Consider the following 16,113-nt stretch of genomic DNA (forward strand, 5'->3'; position numbering starts at 1 on the left):
TCTGTTAGTATCAGTCCAAATATATAGGTCATCAACAAGGAAACAGAGATTGGCATCATCATGGCATATCTACCTCACCCTTAATAGTGAAACACCGAGTAGTGTTTGAAAAAAAAGGTTGTCTTAAAAGATAACACCAAACATGTAGGCCCAGACTTTCATCAAGTCGGGCCAACTCGGAGCCTGTTAAAAATGCCAGGTGGCACCCAATTCTGGGATTCGTGCCCCCAGATCAATTTCCAGCAATCTTCACTGGCACAGGATAAGGGTGTCACACTCAGAACGCCACTGCCAGCTCCATTACTGACAACCATACAGACAAAAGCAGGTTGAACAGTTGGCCTAATTATTAATGCCTGGTTCAGCTCCAAGAATGGTTAACCCACTTAGAACTCAGCAAGCAATGTTTATACAGTCACAGAGAGGAGTGAAAGCTTTGTTTGATAGGCATCTCCATTACCTTGTCATAACCTTCTGTTTCTTTAAAAAATTTTTCCCCTGCCTGTGTGTTTATTTACACAAGATCAAGAGGTTTTAAGTGTAAAAAAGTTTCTGACATTGATACAATGAATGACTGGTTGATTAACACTTTCCTAAGGTTATAAGCTGAGTTGTTTTTTCAAAAGATCTTTTCAAAGCCTCTGTTTTGTATATCAGTTTCAGGGCCATTTCAAAAACTTGTCAATGGCTCATTAGTTGTGTAAATAGTGGATGCTGGGAGAATGGGTATGGAGGATGTATGGGGGGCATGGCAGAGGCATGACGGGCATGGGGGGAGGGGAATGTTGGGTGGGTGGGGGATAGAGGGCCTAACATTCATCATTACAATTGAACTGATGTCTCAGAAAACTGAGGTGGGCCTTCCAGTCTGTCAGTTTCTCCATCCATCCATCTCTCTTGCTGTCTCAGACCTGCCTCTGGAGGTGGCAGGCTAGACTCCACCCCTCCCACAGTTCCCTGGAAAGAAAATATGGCATGCGGGGGCCTCCTAATCAGAAACTGGTTGCAGTCAGGAACTTTCCCAACTCCTGATACCAGAATCCTCCACGAAAATCCAGCCCACAGTATCTGGAAAATCAAGTGCTGTTTTTAAAAGCTGAAAATAAGATCTTATGCTATCACTATGGAAATACAAGGAATCCAATAGTGACAAAGTCATTTGTAAATACTGTAAAATCAGCTTTACAAATAACTGTTTCTTTCCCAAATACAGTATCATCCAGTTTATCAATCTATTAAAATTTTACACTGTGTACTCCTCATGGACCTCTGCAATACAGAATTGCTATTCTGCATTGCAAAGTGCCATTCCTATAAAAGGCAATGTACTACGCAAGAAAATATGACACCCTGACATTTTTGCAGCAAGCATGGGCTTTGTCAATTTATTTAACCTCTGATCACAAGAAGTCTGTTCAATGTTTTATTGCAGGTAACATACAGTGCTATTTTTTTCAGCTAAATGGTAAAATTAGTTATTTGGCCTCTATTGTACCAAGAAAAAGGTCACACAAGTAGTCCACAAAATAAAGCAAGCAGAAGAAGCAAATGTGATGGTGAGAGGGAAAAAAAAATTTCACACGAGTAGTTCGGATCTGGAATGCACTGCCTGGAAGTGTGGTGGAGGCAGGTTCAATCAAGTCACTCAAGAGGGCATTAGGTGATTATTTGAATAGAAACAATGTGTAGGGGTTTGGAACAAAGACAGGGCAATGGCACTAGGTCAATGTTCATTTGGAGAGCCATTGCAGACACGAAGGACCAAATGGCCTCATTCTGTGCCGTTAAAATTTTGTATTTCAATCCTTTTTAAGTGGCTTGCCCACATCCTTCACAATACACTAGACAAGCCAACTTAGATGGTTGCCTCATCACAAGGAAGTTGAAGGCTTCCAAAAAAAAAAAGCCTTTATGTTAAAACAAAGAATTTACATAGTGTGTTTCACAACCTCTGGACACCCCAATTCACATCATAACTAATGAAACTTTTGAAATTTAATCAGTGTTGTAACGTAGGGAAATTATTATTTTAGCAGACAGAGTTTGGGAGAGAATGCCAATAATGCCATGACAAAGTGCAATAAATGCAAATTATATTTATAATGTACTTTTAAATGCATTTGGAATCAGACCAATAATTCCCCTTTCCTTAAGGGAACAGCAGTAAGGAAGAGGCACTGTTCCCCAACCCACGGGCACTGAAGTCAATAGCAGTCCTTCCATTGCTACCCTACTGAGATCTGTTCTTAACTTGGGACTGAAAATCGACTATGGGTCATTCCTGTCCCCAAGGTTCCAGCAGTCCTCGTGTTTGTATTTAATCACTAATTGATCAGAGAAGCATTTTTTTTTAATTCTATGTGGTAAAATGCTGAAATACAAACACCAGGAATGTCCCAAATTCAATCTTAGATCATTGCTGAGTTTTTACTGAGCTTGGCTGGCACGGCACTAGGGGCACAAGGATTAGCCTCCATGTTTCCTGGCTATGATGAGCTCATGAGATCCTAGAATATCCCACTGAAGTATACCAACATTCTCCCCAAGCTACCATTACTTATGTTTTTGTATGAAAAATGGAGTCAGCAATAGGGTTATGAATTGTGGTTAGCCATATTCTGAAGTTGTTTTTTTGTTTATACTTTCACAGGGTTTGGACATTGCTGGCTCAGCCAGCATTTATTGCCCATCCCTAATTGCCCTCGAGAAGGTGGTGTGAGCCACCTTCTTGAACTGCTGTAGTCCATGTGGTGTAGGTACACCCACAGTGCTGTTAAGAAGAGAGTTCCAGGATTTTGACCCAGTGCTTCTCTGATCAATTAGTGATATAGTTCCAAGCCAGGATGGGATATGGTTTGGAAGGGAACTTCCAGGTGATGGTGTTCCCATGCATCTTCTGCCCTCGTCCTACTAGTTGGTAGAGGTTGCAGGTTTGGAAGGTGGTATTGAAGGAGCCATGGTGAGTTTGTGCTGATGAATGCCCTGGTCCAATCAGAGGGCTGAGCGCAAAATAACACAAGGCCAACAGGTTGGATGTGGTGAACAAGCTCCAAGAGGAAAACTGCTGCTGCTGATCTGCTGCAATATCAGGCAGCTTGGCTAGCTTCCAGGCACAGAAAACGTTAAGTTGGTGGGGCGAAGGAAGCGGAGGTCTGTTCTCAGGAACTTATGCGGTTTGTGATGAAAGTATAATAATTTTCGTAATATTTTTCTGGTTTATTGTGAAGTAGGTATGGAGGTAAGAATATTTGGGTCTGTCTGTGTGATCTAATTACATTTGGGCCAGGATTTCCTGGTCAGCGAACAGGGAGCAGATCTGCTCACCGACACGTAAAATGACGCGGGATGAGGTCGGGCAGAACCCCCGACGTCACCCCGCTTCATTTCAATTTTCAGGTTGGTGGGGGCTCAGCCGAATCAGTTGTGCGCCCGTCGACCTGTCAATGCCCTGTTGAGGCCATTGACAAAGTAATGAATTTAATTCAGAGATAAAAACAAAAAAAATGCGGATGCTGGAAATCCAAAACAAAAACAGAATTACCTGGAAAAACTCAGCAGGTCTGGCAGCATCGGCGGAGAAGAAAAGAGTTGACGTTTCGAGTCCTCATGACCCTTCAACAGAACTAGGTGAATCCAAGGAAGAGTTGAAATATAAGCTGGTTTAAGGTGTGTGTTGGGGGGAGGTGGGGGGAGAGAAGTGGAGGGGGGGTGGTGTGGTTGTAGGGACAAACAAGCAGTGATAGAAGCAGATCATCAAAAGATGTCATAGACAACAGAACAAAAGAACACATAGGTGTTAAAGTTGGTGATATTATCTAAATGAATGTGCTAATTAAGAATAGATGGTATGGCACTCAAGGTATAGCTCTAGTGGGGGTGGGGAGAGCATAAAAGATTTTAAAATATTTAAAAATAATGGAATTAGGTGGGAAAAGAAAAATCTATATAAATTATTGGAAAAAAACAAAAGGAAGAGGGAAGAAACAGAAAGGGGATGGGGATGGAGGAGGGAGCTCAAGACCTAAAGTTGTTGAATTCAATATTCAGTCCGGAAGGCTGTAAAGTGCCTAGTCGGAAGATGAGGTGTTGTTCCTCTAGTTTGCGTTGTGCTTCACTGGAACAATGCAGCAAGCCAAGGACAGACATGTGGGCAAGAGAGTAGGGTGGAGTGTTAAAATGGCAAGCGACAGGGAGGTTTGGGTCATTCTTGCGGACAGACCGCAGGTGTTCTGCAAAGTGGTCGCCCAGTTTACGTCTCCCCCCACCCGCCCAATCCCCCTCCCCCCAAAACACACACCTTAAACCCAGCTTATATTTCACCCCTTCCTTGGATTCACCTAGTTCTGTTGAAGGGTCATGAGGACTCGAAATGTCAAATCTTTTCTTCTCCGCCGATGCTGCCAGACTTGCTGAGTTTTTCCAGGTAATTCTGTTTTTGTTTTTAATTAATTTAATTAGTGGACCTGCCCATCCAACCTTAAGGTTAGCGGGCATTGGAAAAAGCCTGAAACCTCATCCACGGGCGAGATGAGGTTTCATGTAGGTTGTTAAAAATTTAATAAAAGTGTAACTAAAAGTGATGGACATGTCCCAACTCTTGTGACAGTGTCACATGAAGGGACATGTCAGGGAATTTTTTTTTCTGTTTTAAACATTTTTTTAATGTGGAGCTGATCTCCCTGAGGCAGCACTTAGCCTCAGGGAAATAAGTGCGCGCTTTCACGTGCATGTGTAAAAGAGCGCACTCTCAACTCAGGGAATCCCCCTCCGCCCGCACAGGGAGCGCATAGTACCTTAATTGGCCCGCCCACATAAAATGATGGCGCGCCCCCAATCGGGGGTGCTGATTGGAAGCACGCCTCCACACATCACTCCTGAACTCCCCCCCCCCAAACGGGGGGGGAAAGTTCTTCCCTTGGAGTTAAGTAGATTGCAAGCTTGAAATCGTCAAAAGAACCTAGGTGCTTGACATGCTAATGAGTAAACATGGATGCTCACTTAGCATGTAAGGTGTGAAGGGATTGTTGGATTTCAAAGGGATCCAAGTCTGTTTACAAATGGCCTGATAAGCAAGGCTAAGGATTGTGTTTATTTTTCCCAAAGGTTACTGACAGTATTGGCAACATGAAAGTTTTTATATTATGCTAAAGATACAGTTTCGAAGACATATGTAACTATAGAATTTACATATTAAAAAGAAAGAAACATATATAAAGGACAATGAAAGGCTATGTGGGAGAAGGCCATGTAAGATCTAACAGGAATCTGTGAAATAGCCTTTAATGAAGCCCCTAGCCATTTGTGTATAAGTCTGCTATATAATAAAACTGAAGTTGGGGAAAAGCCATTTGGAATTCCACTGTCAAGTGGGTAGTGTGTTAACTTGCTGGTTCTTTTTTCAATCTAAAATCTATTTTGGACTTTGTCTTAAAGGGGGTATAACTGTGAGGTCAGGTTAATTAGGAATTTTAGGAGTTATTATCGTAACAAGTAATTGTAGTCTTACGAATGTGCTTGAAAACTTCTATTTTGTTAATAACTATTTTAATTTAATTTTTAAAATCTCTAAAGGTCTTGGTGGACTTATTACTTGTGAATTCAGTGCATACATCTTCTCATAATAAATACAAATTGAAAAACAGTTGTGATAGGGCGACCAAGTTTCCCTTGTTGATTTGGTCCGCCTGGCACACATCATCTGCCACATCATAAGAAGCTTTGGCCCAGGTTATTTTAAATGGAGCCCAGTGGAGCACGTGTGCTCACAAAAATGAATAGAGAGCTTACACTCTTGTTCAGCTGGAGCACCAGATGAAACTGCAGAAGTGAACTGTGCACACTCCATCCAACTGAGCCTTAAAATAACACAAAAGGTCCTAAATGCATCATAAGACCCAGATTTTCATATTAAATTGGACTACCGCATCACTCAGGAAGGTTCTCTGGCCAGCCAACAGTAGTGGAGTTGCCAATTCTGGTTGGAGGCATTTATGAAGGTCTGATCATGTGATTCTTGTTAATGTTGCTCCATCTCTCTCTCTCCATATCTCCTTTGGATTCAGGTTGTGTGTGAAGGTGACAACTCTGAACTGGAAGCCTCAGTCAGAGTTGATCTGTACTTAGCCTTGGACTTCAAATGCCAAAGCCAGCTGGCATGGACTGGCATTAACCAAGTTAAAAGATTGTGCAAAGTTCTCCAAGGCGCACAGCTCAGCATCAACTTTTCCGTACTACACCATGGAAAGAGTTTCCATAGAATGACAGAAATCATGGCACAAGATGCACCCATTAACACCCACCTCCCCCACCCCATTCTCTCTCCTGTAACTCTATTCTATCCAGATTCTTTCCAATTCTTCCTTTTTAAATATTTACCCCATTCTTTTTTTTAAATAATGCGTCAGTCTGTCACAATCGTCACTTACAGTGAAGCATCCAATGGTCCAATAGGCCCAGTTCAAAATCTTACTTCTCCCCTCCCCCTTGGTTCTTCGAGTAGGAATCCTCAAATTTAGTTCCTATTTAACCACAGTGAAATCCCCAAGTCTCACTCGCCCATTAACTTCCTGCTTTGCTCTCAATGCTGCTCCCACTAAGTTGCTGTTGCTGTTCTTGGCTCTGCAGGAATGCTGCTACTCACACCTTAGCCCATTCAAAGTCTCCCTTCTCGTCCCCAATCCTTCCAAACCAAATTCCCATCTCACTCTTTCCCAGTACAATCTTATCCTGATTCCCCAGTCTCCCCCAATTATTTCCAATCTCCTGCACTATCCAGAATATTAATCTTTAATTCCAAGTGACTCCAGGACATTCCAGGAGAATTGATAGCCCTAGTTGCTCATGGCTAGTCCCGCAAACTAAGTCATTTCAAAAGATCTAGGAAGCACTGAGGCACAGCTGAATACCTGAACGCATGCTCTCATTGTTCACTGAATTCCGTGGAGTGGTGTTCAGATGGATTTCTTTCTCATTTTCCATGCTACTGAAATCATATAACTGTATTCTTTAAAAAACTTACATCCTTGCATCAACAAATATAGAATTTTTGTTTCTTCCAATTCTGCAGTGCATTAAGAGGTCCTGCATGTTATATACAGTTAGATGATTGCATATTACAAATGTTCAGCATCAGTAAAGGTACAGAAAAGCCTACATTACATTGGGAAGAGAAGTCTTGTGTAATCCAAGAGCTGCAGAAGATACTCTGCAGAGATGGCTTTGAATAGGCAATATTGATTAGGCTTAACATTCATACATATCACTACAAACAAAAGCCGGTCAAACATTACAGCTTCCGTTTACCTCCAATTCATCATATATGAGGTGCTAGGGCTTTACATTTTATGCAATATAGGTTGATTTTTGCAACCTTGTGACTGAATTTAAATGGCCTGAAATTATGTCCACAGAACAACCCAATTCTTGACACACACAAGACTGTTTATGATGGAAACTCTGAAGAACAGGCATTTATATGTAAAGTAAAAATTCTGTTTACTTAGTCTATGTGACTATTTTATCACAACTAACTATATTACCAAGCCTGTATTCTTTAAAAAAAACTTATATCCTTGCATCAACAAATATAGAGTTTTTCTTTCTTCCAATTCTGCAGTGCATTAAGAGGTCCTGCATGTTATGTAGAGTTGGATGATTGCACATTACAAATGCTATCTGGGTGCATTTACAAATTACCTGGGTGATTAAAAATACCCAGTTATCTAAAATAACTGACTTCTGCAAAAACAGAAGAGAACAAAATTTTATTTCATGAAGATAAAAAGATAATAAACCACTTGATTTGCTGTACAACTGACTTTTACCTTAGTGATTTATTTTTTCCCCTGTTTCCCCACCAACATCTTACACTTGTTTCATTGTTGAATTTAAAATGAGAGAAAATTCCTTCACTAAAAGTAAAGAAGAAACACCTAGCATTCATGTAGCTCTCAGTCATAACATAATGCAAACTAATAATAAAAAAGGGTAAAGTACTTAAAAGGGGGGGAAACAATTTAAGGCAGACTTCATGCTTACCCTTTGGCTAGAATAGTAGATGTGGAGCATCCCAGGGACTTGCTTGCGGAAACATTGCTGGCACAAGGATTTTTCTTAGTTGACAGATCAAGCACTCCATCTGGAGAAAGAAACCCAGATGTCAAAAAGCCAAGACTGACAGATTGGTGCGGGAGTGGATGCACATTTCTTTGAAACTGCATACATGCCTGTCTAAAATACTAAGAAAATGAAATTAGCAAGAGATGAACATCTAGTTTCAAGTGAAATACCATCCATTGTGCAAGACAATTTCATGATTATTGCTTTCTCAAAACATAAACAAGCTAATCTCACCAAAAACTCAACAATTTCAATGCTAACAAGTTAACAATAACCAAACATTAGAATGGATTGCTCCTGGGGTAAATTTGTTGACGTTTCATTAGTTTTTCTAAAGCAGCAGTGTCTGTCTCCTTTCTCATGAAGAAGCTATTTTCAAGAACCAAACCTGCTACAACACTCAAAGTTGTTCCCTAACTATATAATGATTCCTTCCACTTTCAATACTTTTCAATAAAATATCTCCATGTACTATGGAATGTAAAGGGTAAGCTTTCCTACTCCCAACTTGAATTCAGTTCATTTATGAAAGGTTACCCATATTATTTTGAAAGAATGGAAAGAGAATGGCTTAATCTGTGCCAAGAAGTATGGGTAGCACCATAATTCAACTGCAATTTAGCTGAGATTTCAAATTAGAAACAGTAACAATCTCAAAACTGATCCTTGGACACCCCAACTTCACAAACTCCAACATAATTCCTCTAACAAGTACATTCTGTTTTCTACCAAAAAATGATCCTGAATTCTGATAATTTCAGTTTAATCATTTTTTAAATGGAGCTTTATCGAATGCCTTTTGGAATTTTAGATATACAACATATGGCTTTTTCAATTGGATACTAAGGGTGACACTTGGTTAGAAATGCCAAAGAGGCTCTTCCTTTTTTAATCCATGGTTTAATCCAAAACTTTACTAAGTTTTGATTGAATAGACAAATCCTCAATTTACTCCATCATAAATTCCACTATTTTACACGGGATAGTGGAAAAACAACTACAAAAGTTTGTTAGTTTTTCGTACTTATTTTGTCACCATTTTTGAAAACAACCATCAAGTTAGCTGTTTCTAATCTGCTGGCACATTAAAGGCAATGTGCAGAGTTGTTATAGTTACTGAAATAATTTCTTACCATTAGGTAAGAACTGTACCCTTTTTTGAATCTCTTTTTGTGCCTCCAGCCATTCTCAACATAGTAATAGTTTCAAACACTAGAAAACATTCAATTCAACTAGCCTGCCTATTCACAGTAGTCCACTGGCGCATTTCTAATTACCCTGAATCCCATTTGTTGACAAGAATCTGTCTAGTTCTTCCTTGAAACCGTTTAAGATTTATATAGCTGTGAAGCAAGAATCAGTAACCTTCCATCTACATAGATGGTCATCATCCAAGATGATGGACATGCAGCAAATCTGTTGGGGATGAGATAGTTTCATATGGTGCATTTTTGCTGACGGCTGAAGAGACCAATTCATGATAAGTAGGTTCTGCCACAAGTGCCACATATGAAGTGATTATCAGGTATCACCAATCGTGTTTTTGGTGTTGACACCTGTTGCCAAGCCGTTATAATCACTGATCGTCAAGGTGGCACACACCGGTCCACAGATGATGCTGTCATCTCCCTGTTGTTGGCTAGTGTCTCCCAGGTCGACGTTTACAGCCTTCATGTCACAATTGAAATATCCTTCAAGTGAAGCTTGGGGCATCCTGTTGATCTTCTGGCCCCGGCTACCTCACCAGACAAAAAATCCTTGAGAATGCATCCATTTTCCATCCTGTGAATATGTTTGAGCCAGTGAAGTTGCTTCTGCTTGATGAGTGCTAGTATACTTGGGAGATTTGTCTTTTGAGAGAACTGTCACACTAAGAAAAATTGACTTTGTGAAAGACAGTAAACCAACGCAAATTCTTTTTAAATATATTTTATACTTGCAAAAAAAATCAAGAGCTAATGATAATGAAGTTTCTGGGAATCTAAGACCTGCTCTTCATCCTAAATACAATTCATATAGGTTGCCATTAAGCTGTGTAGTAAAAAAAGTGATTCTGACTGCTTAGAATAAATACTGAGGAGTATGTTTGTACTCCTAGGAATTGCTCTTGTAGATATCCATCCATGGCACCAGGCACTCTGCTAACCCGGAAAATGTTGAGTCACGTTCATATATGAGAAGAGATTACAGTAAGTTCTCATCTTAAGTTGCCTCCCTTTAAGTTGTTTTGTTTTAAATTCGGTTTTGCTTTAGGTCTGTTTTCCCTGATTAAGTAGCAATTTCCGCTTTAGAGCTATTTTGCATCATCACCTTCCTCACCATCACTTTTCGTTGTGTGCACGTGATCATGGGTCATCGCTGCCTGTCTTCATTGCCATCCGTCATAATTGGCTTGTGCCTCATTGCCACCCGCTGTCATCGCACAGAGCATCATCAGACAGCATGCATCATTGCACGTCAGGTCCCTTCATGTAATGTTGGGTCCTGTGACCCAACTGGCGCCATTGTTATGGAGGCTGTTTGTACTATATTCAAGACAACATTGATTTTTTTTATATTATATCCAGAGGCATCCATAGCCAGAGTTGCTTTTTTTCAAGCAATATGTTGGATTTAAATTTGATTTAACTTTTGGAGTTTCAGGAGTGCCTGCTGCGGGTGAGACATGCAAATCACTTTTAAACATGAGCCAGAAATGCCCAGTAAGTGCTGGTAGTGTGCCTGCTGCTGCAAAGAAAACAAGAAAAGCCATCAGCTTAACAGTGAAATTGGATGTTTTAAAATGTCTTTAGCCCAGTGAGTGTTATCGGATTTGAATTTATACAGGATTTATTTTATTTTCAACGTTATTTCAGCTAGGAATGTGCAGTGCTGCACACTATGGTACGGTATTTCAACTTGTACATTGTTAATTCCTATTGGAACCCATGATTCAAAAAGTCATTTCACTTAAAGTCGTGATTTTGAGGAATGCTACCGCAACTTAAAATGAGGACTTACTGTATTTTGAAAGCTTATATCAATAATATATGCATATTCTTTAAAAGTTTAATTTTGAAATGCACATTAGTCACTCCAGAGCCAAGCTCCATCCACCAAAAACATCTTGCTCCAGATAAAAGTTATCAGTCCAAAATTTAAAGAAAAACAAATCTACTTAGAAATTGGTTATACAGATAGAAAGTGTCAGAAATTTATAAGTGTATCAGCATTTAAAAAAAGATTAGTTAACAGTGTTGATGAAACATTTCATCTGAAACTTTTTTCAGACGCTGATGGCCCAGCTATTTCACTTCTAGCATTTTCATTCCTGTTTCAGCATTTGCCAAGTTTTCTTTTACCTTTGGATAAGAATGCACTGATCAATTTTCATTTAGAATTTATTTAAACAATATGGTGGACAGATTACATCCCTTCTTACGTTACGCTGCTGGAAGCGATTGAAAAGCTTCATTACTGCAGAAAAAGCCTCAACCAGGAAGGTATCACACAATAGCTGTATTTAAATTAAGGCTCAAGAAGCGATTAATCCACTAATGCACAGAGGATTAGTTATAAACAAGTAGATGTTTCTGTAACAAAAACTTGTCTTTACAGAGCATCTTTAACATAATAAAACATTTTAATGCATTGTACAGAAGCATAATCAGATAAAATTTCACACCACATGTGAAACCCGCTAATAATGGATACATACACCTAGGATTCAATTGGTCATCACATATTTTAAATCCGAGAAAGCCACTTCTCTTCATTATTTGTTATGTGTTCATTGTAGTTCTCGATACCTGCTGAGAGCAATCTGCAAGCAAATCAGTCTGCTCGCTACGGATGTTCTCTATAAAACTCCACAAAGAACAAAAGTCCTAAATAGATGTCAAGTCTGTGGAATATTACTCACTGCTTAAGCAAATCTCTTTTATAAAACATTGCTTAGTCTAGAACATAAGAAGCTGGGATTTCCAGCTTCAGATATGCACTGGACATCAAGTTATTCCAAAATAAGGCTCCCAAGATTTAACAACACACTTGAACAAGATTGATCAATTCAAACTTCAAGCTAGCTAACCAGGTTATTTTCAGCTAACAGATTAGATAACATGCCAGAGGTCTACTCTGGGCCTCAGTTCGTACATTGGAAAGATATATGTAGAACTGAGTAGCCATCCACACAAACTACAAAGACCATTTGTTACTAAGGATTGTTTCCCAAGGACAATCCCACAGTGGAACAAGCTGCCAAAGGAAATAGCCACGCCCCATCACTTGAGTTATTTCCATTTATAAGTTTTTCATTATCATGACTACCATATCAACAGGTCATGTCTGGTTCGGCTGGTGCTAACCACATAAGTGTTGGCAGAATACAGATGCTGACACAACTAAAGAGAAGCAGAAATAATGGCAATATATTTAAGACATGTTACTTCCCGGTAAATGAAACAAAAACTTGCATATATACACAGTTCTACTGTGTTCCCACTTGATCTTCACACACACATATTTTACTAGATGGCCACTAGACAGCGATCAAGAGTAAGATTCTTCTCCTTAATTCAAGAGCCTCTAAACCCGATTCAAACTAAATTAGCGTATACCAGGAATCAGACCTGGATCATTTCCAGTCTGCCTCATACAGTTACATGCTACCTTCATTTTAATATTTTCGCAGAATATTTTCCTTTAATTATACAAGGACCTCCTTGAAGAATAGGGGACAAAATAAGAAGGGGAGATGCCAGGTTAGGAACAGCACTTTGGAAGGCAAGGAGGTTTAAGAGTTAAACAAAGATAAAAAGTATTTTGAAAAAGCATACAGAATGAAATTCAAATATAGAACCTCACTTTGAAATCTCAAATCTCAGGATTTTTAAATGTAAACCATATGAAATATACTCTTTATAACAACATTACAATACAAAACATGAAGATGTAGAACTCATGCAGCTTCCAAAAGCCAATCTTCAAAGAGGGTTGAAAAGAAGTGGAACATAAATAGACCCATGCTAAAAAAAAATCAAACCGACAAAATCACAATGTTTCATTAGAATATCCACCCATCCCACCATCTCAGAGGAAACTATAGTAACCAAAAGAAATCGATGACAGAAAATCAGTTAAAATACTGTTAGAAATTGTAGACTTACCTTGATTGTCTGCTTCAGAGTTAGACTTTTTGACAGTTAGATCCAAAGGTCTATCTTGGTCAGCCATAAGAATTTTGCTTAAAACAGGATTTAGAGCACTGGCACCGAGCACAGGTGTTTCAGATGCACTTTGGTCCTTAGTGCTGGTGAGTACTATAGAGTCCTGAGAAGTGCTAGTTTTTGAGGTATATTCAGCAGCAAATTGCCTGATCATTCGATGCATAATCTCACGAGCCACTAAAGGAATACTGGAATCCACAACCCATGGGCTGTCTGCAAAGGAGAAAAAATAATTGTTATTCATTTTATCAGAAGTACGTTGATATTCTCTTTCAAGGTGGAGGAATAGGGCTGAAAATCTCTCTCTAAGATGTATCCAGCATTTAATAACAGGCTTAGTGGATATTCCACTGGCTCACAATAAGTCCCTATCTTACCTGTCTCATTTCTCTTTACTTTCCATATCTTGTTTAGCCTGATACAAGTATTATGAATTAGTTGTTTTGTTTGACATTGGTGTCCAAGTGAGAGACAAGTCCTTCATATAAACATCTTAAAATATCTGTTCAAGTAGTTCTTTGAATTGGTAGCTTTTCTGAATAAAGATTATTCAAACTATCCACTTTCAGGACATATTTAATCTTTTATCTGTCTGAACCCTTCAAAGAAGAGATGGTTGGAGTTAATTACTCCCATAAATAGGCCAAGAAACAGGATAAGAAAGGAGCATTCATATATCAATGTTTAGCATAGCAGTCACAAGGTCTTTATTAAATTTTACAATGGAAAACTGTCAAAGCATAATAGTTACTGTAAAAATGTATGTACTGTTACTGTTCCTATTTGTATATCATTTTGCTGCTTAATAAAATTTCTTGGCAGTTGTAGCCCAAATCAAAGGCTAGGGTAGTGTTATTCTTCCGCCTTCCAAAGACAAAGATGATCATGCAATAAAATAGATATCTGAAATGAAGTGATTTCCTGGGCACACTACAAATTTACCTAGCCTGGGAAAGCAGAAACACTGCCTCACCTACGAGTGTCAAAAATATCTGGAGTCAAAAAAAGAAAAAACTCAAAATTATAGACCAATCAGCTTAACATTAGTGGTAGGAAAAATAATGGAATCCTTATTGAAGGGGAGAACAAAAGAACATCTAGAAATAAGAAATATAATAATAAAGAGTCAGCATGGATTTCAAAAGGGAAAATCTTGCTTGACCAAACATTGATTTTTTTGAGGAGGTAACAGATTAGACAATGGTAATGTAGTAGATGTAATTTATCTGGTTTTTCAAAAGCCCTTCAATAAGGTGGCCCATAATAGGTAAATTAATAAGGTCAGAGAATGTGGAGTCAGGGGACAAGTGCAAGAATAGATTACTATATGGCTTTAGGACTGAAGGCATATAGTAGTAGTAAAGCGTAGTTATTCAGCATGGCAGAAGTTAGTTGGTGGCATTCCACAAGGATCAGTGCTGGGAACACTGCTGTACACAATTTACATTAATGATTTGGACTTTGGAATAAAAAACACAATTTCTACATTTGCAGATGACACCAAATTGGGGGAGGCAGGGATGGTCAATACTGAGGAGAGTTGCAACAAGTTACAGAAAAACATTAACAAACTTGCAGAATGGGCAAACTATTGGCAAATGAAGCTCATCATAGATAAATATGAGGTAGTACATTTTGGTAGGAAGAATAGGGAGGTCACTTATTACTTGGAAGATGCAAATCTAGGTAGGATGGAGAGACAAAGTATAAATACACTAATCAGTAAAAGTTTTGCTACAGAGAAGCAAGGCCATAAAAACACAAGTACTAGGTTTAATTTCTGGAGGGATAGAATTAAAAAGTAGGGAAGTTATGCTAAATCTGTATCAAACCTTGTTAGATCACACAGAGTACTGTGTGCCGTTCTGGTCATCATATTATAAAAAGGATATAAAAGCACTAGACACTGTACAGAGAAGAGTTGGAAGAATGATACCGGAAAAGCATGGGTATACCCATCAGGAAAGAGTAAACAGACTGGGTCTCTTTTCTCTTGAAAAAAGGCTGAGAGGTGACCTGAAAGAGGTCTTTAAAATTATGAAAAGTTTTGATAAGAGTAGATACAGAGACCATGGGTGGAATTTTCCCTTCCGGGACTAGATCCCGTGTCAGGGGACGGGGACAGCGAGTGTTTGCTGCCGTGAAGGTTGCCAGTAATTTGCGCAGCATCGTGCAACCCTGGCCTAATTAATTATGCATTTGGGGGTTTCCCGATGTATTGTGCAGCGGGGTGGGCTGGCTGGTGTGCGCCCGTCATATCTGGACACCATATTTAAAAAGCACCCGGACAGCAACCTACACAATATTGAGGGAGGAGATGGATCAAAGAGGACAGTGGGCTCAAGCACTGAAATTCAGTGACACCTCCATGCTTGACCATGTAGGGGCCAGGAGGGACATCCTCTCTCCACAGGATGGGAGGAGGAGGCTGAACAAGGAGACAAACCCGGCATGGGAGCAAGTCTCCAGGGCAGTTATTGGACAGGGCCTCCAGCAGATGACTGCCCTGTAATGTCGCAAAAGGATGAATTACTTGGCACCTGGGTAAGTGAACCCTCAACTGGTCACACTCACCTCACTGAATGGTACAGGGAACATGTGCCTCAGTGGCAACGCGATAAGGTGATGCCTCATAGCTACAACGCAGTCCATCTATTCTGCAGGTGGAGAGGCCACTGTGGATCCCTCACTTCTCCACACAGAGAGCTCGCGTGTTGTCAGGGGAGGCGTTGAGGGCACCAGCAAGCAGCGCTAATGACATGCCTCTGAGTCTTATCCTTGCATCATA

At 39.6% G+C, this 16,113-nt stretch overlaps 1 protein-coding gene across 11 annotated transcripts in view; it reads right to left on the reverse strand.

Moving 5' to 3' along the window:
• LOC121289595 (ligand-dependent corepressor-like) overlaps positions 1-16,113 on the reverse strand; it is a 128,543-nt gene that overhangs the window by 65,932 nt on the left and 46,498 nt on the right. For all 11 annotated transcript variants that reach the window (XR_005945616.1, XR_005945618.1, XR_005945617.1 and 8 more), the window contains 2 exons: positions 13,266-13,538; positions 8,038-8,137 (listed from right to left, as the gene is read on the reverse strand). Coding sequence is in view for 8 of the 11 variants with exons in the window: in XM_041209186.1 (XP_041065120.1) it covers positions 8,038-8,137; positions 13,266-13,538 (373 nt within the window). In the remaining 3 variants the exon portion in view is untranslated. The remainder of the gene's footprint in view (positions 1-8,037; positions 8,138-13,265; positions 13,539-16,113) is intronic.

This window comes from Carcharodon carcharias, chromosome 17, assembly GCF_017639515.1.
Source record: "Carcharodon carcharias isolate sCarCar2 chromosome 17, sCarCar2.pri, whole genome shotgun sequence".
Lineage (NCBI taxonomy): Eukaryota > Metazoa > Chordata > Chondrichthyes > Lamniformes > Lamnidae > Carcharodon > Carcharodon carcharias.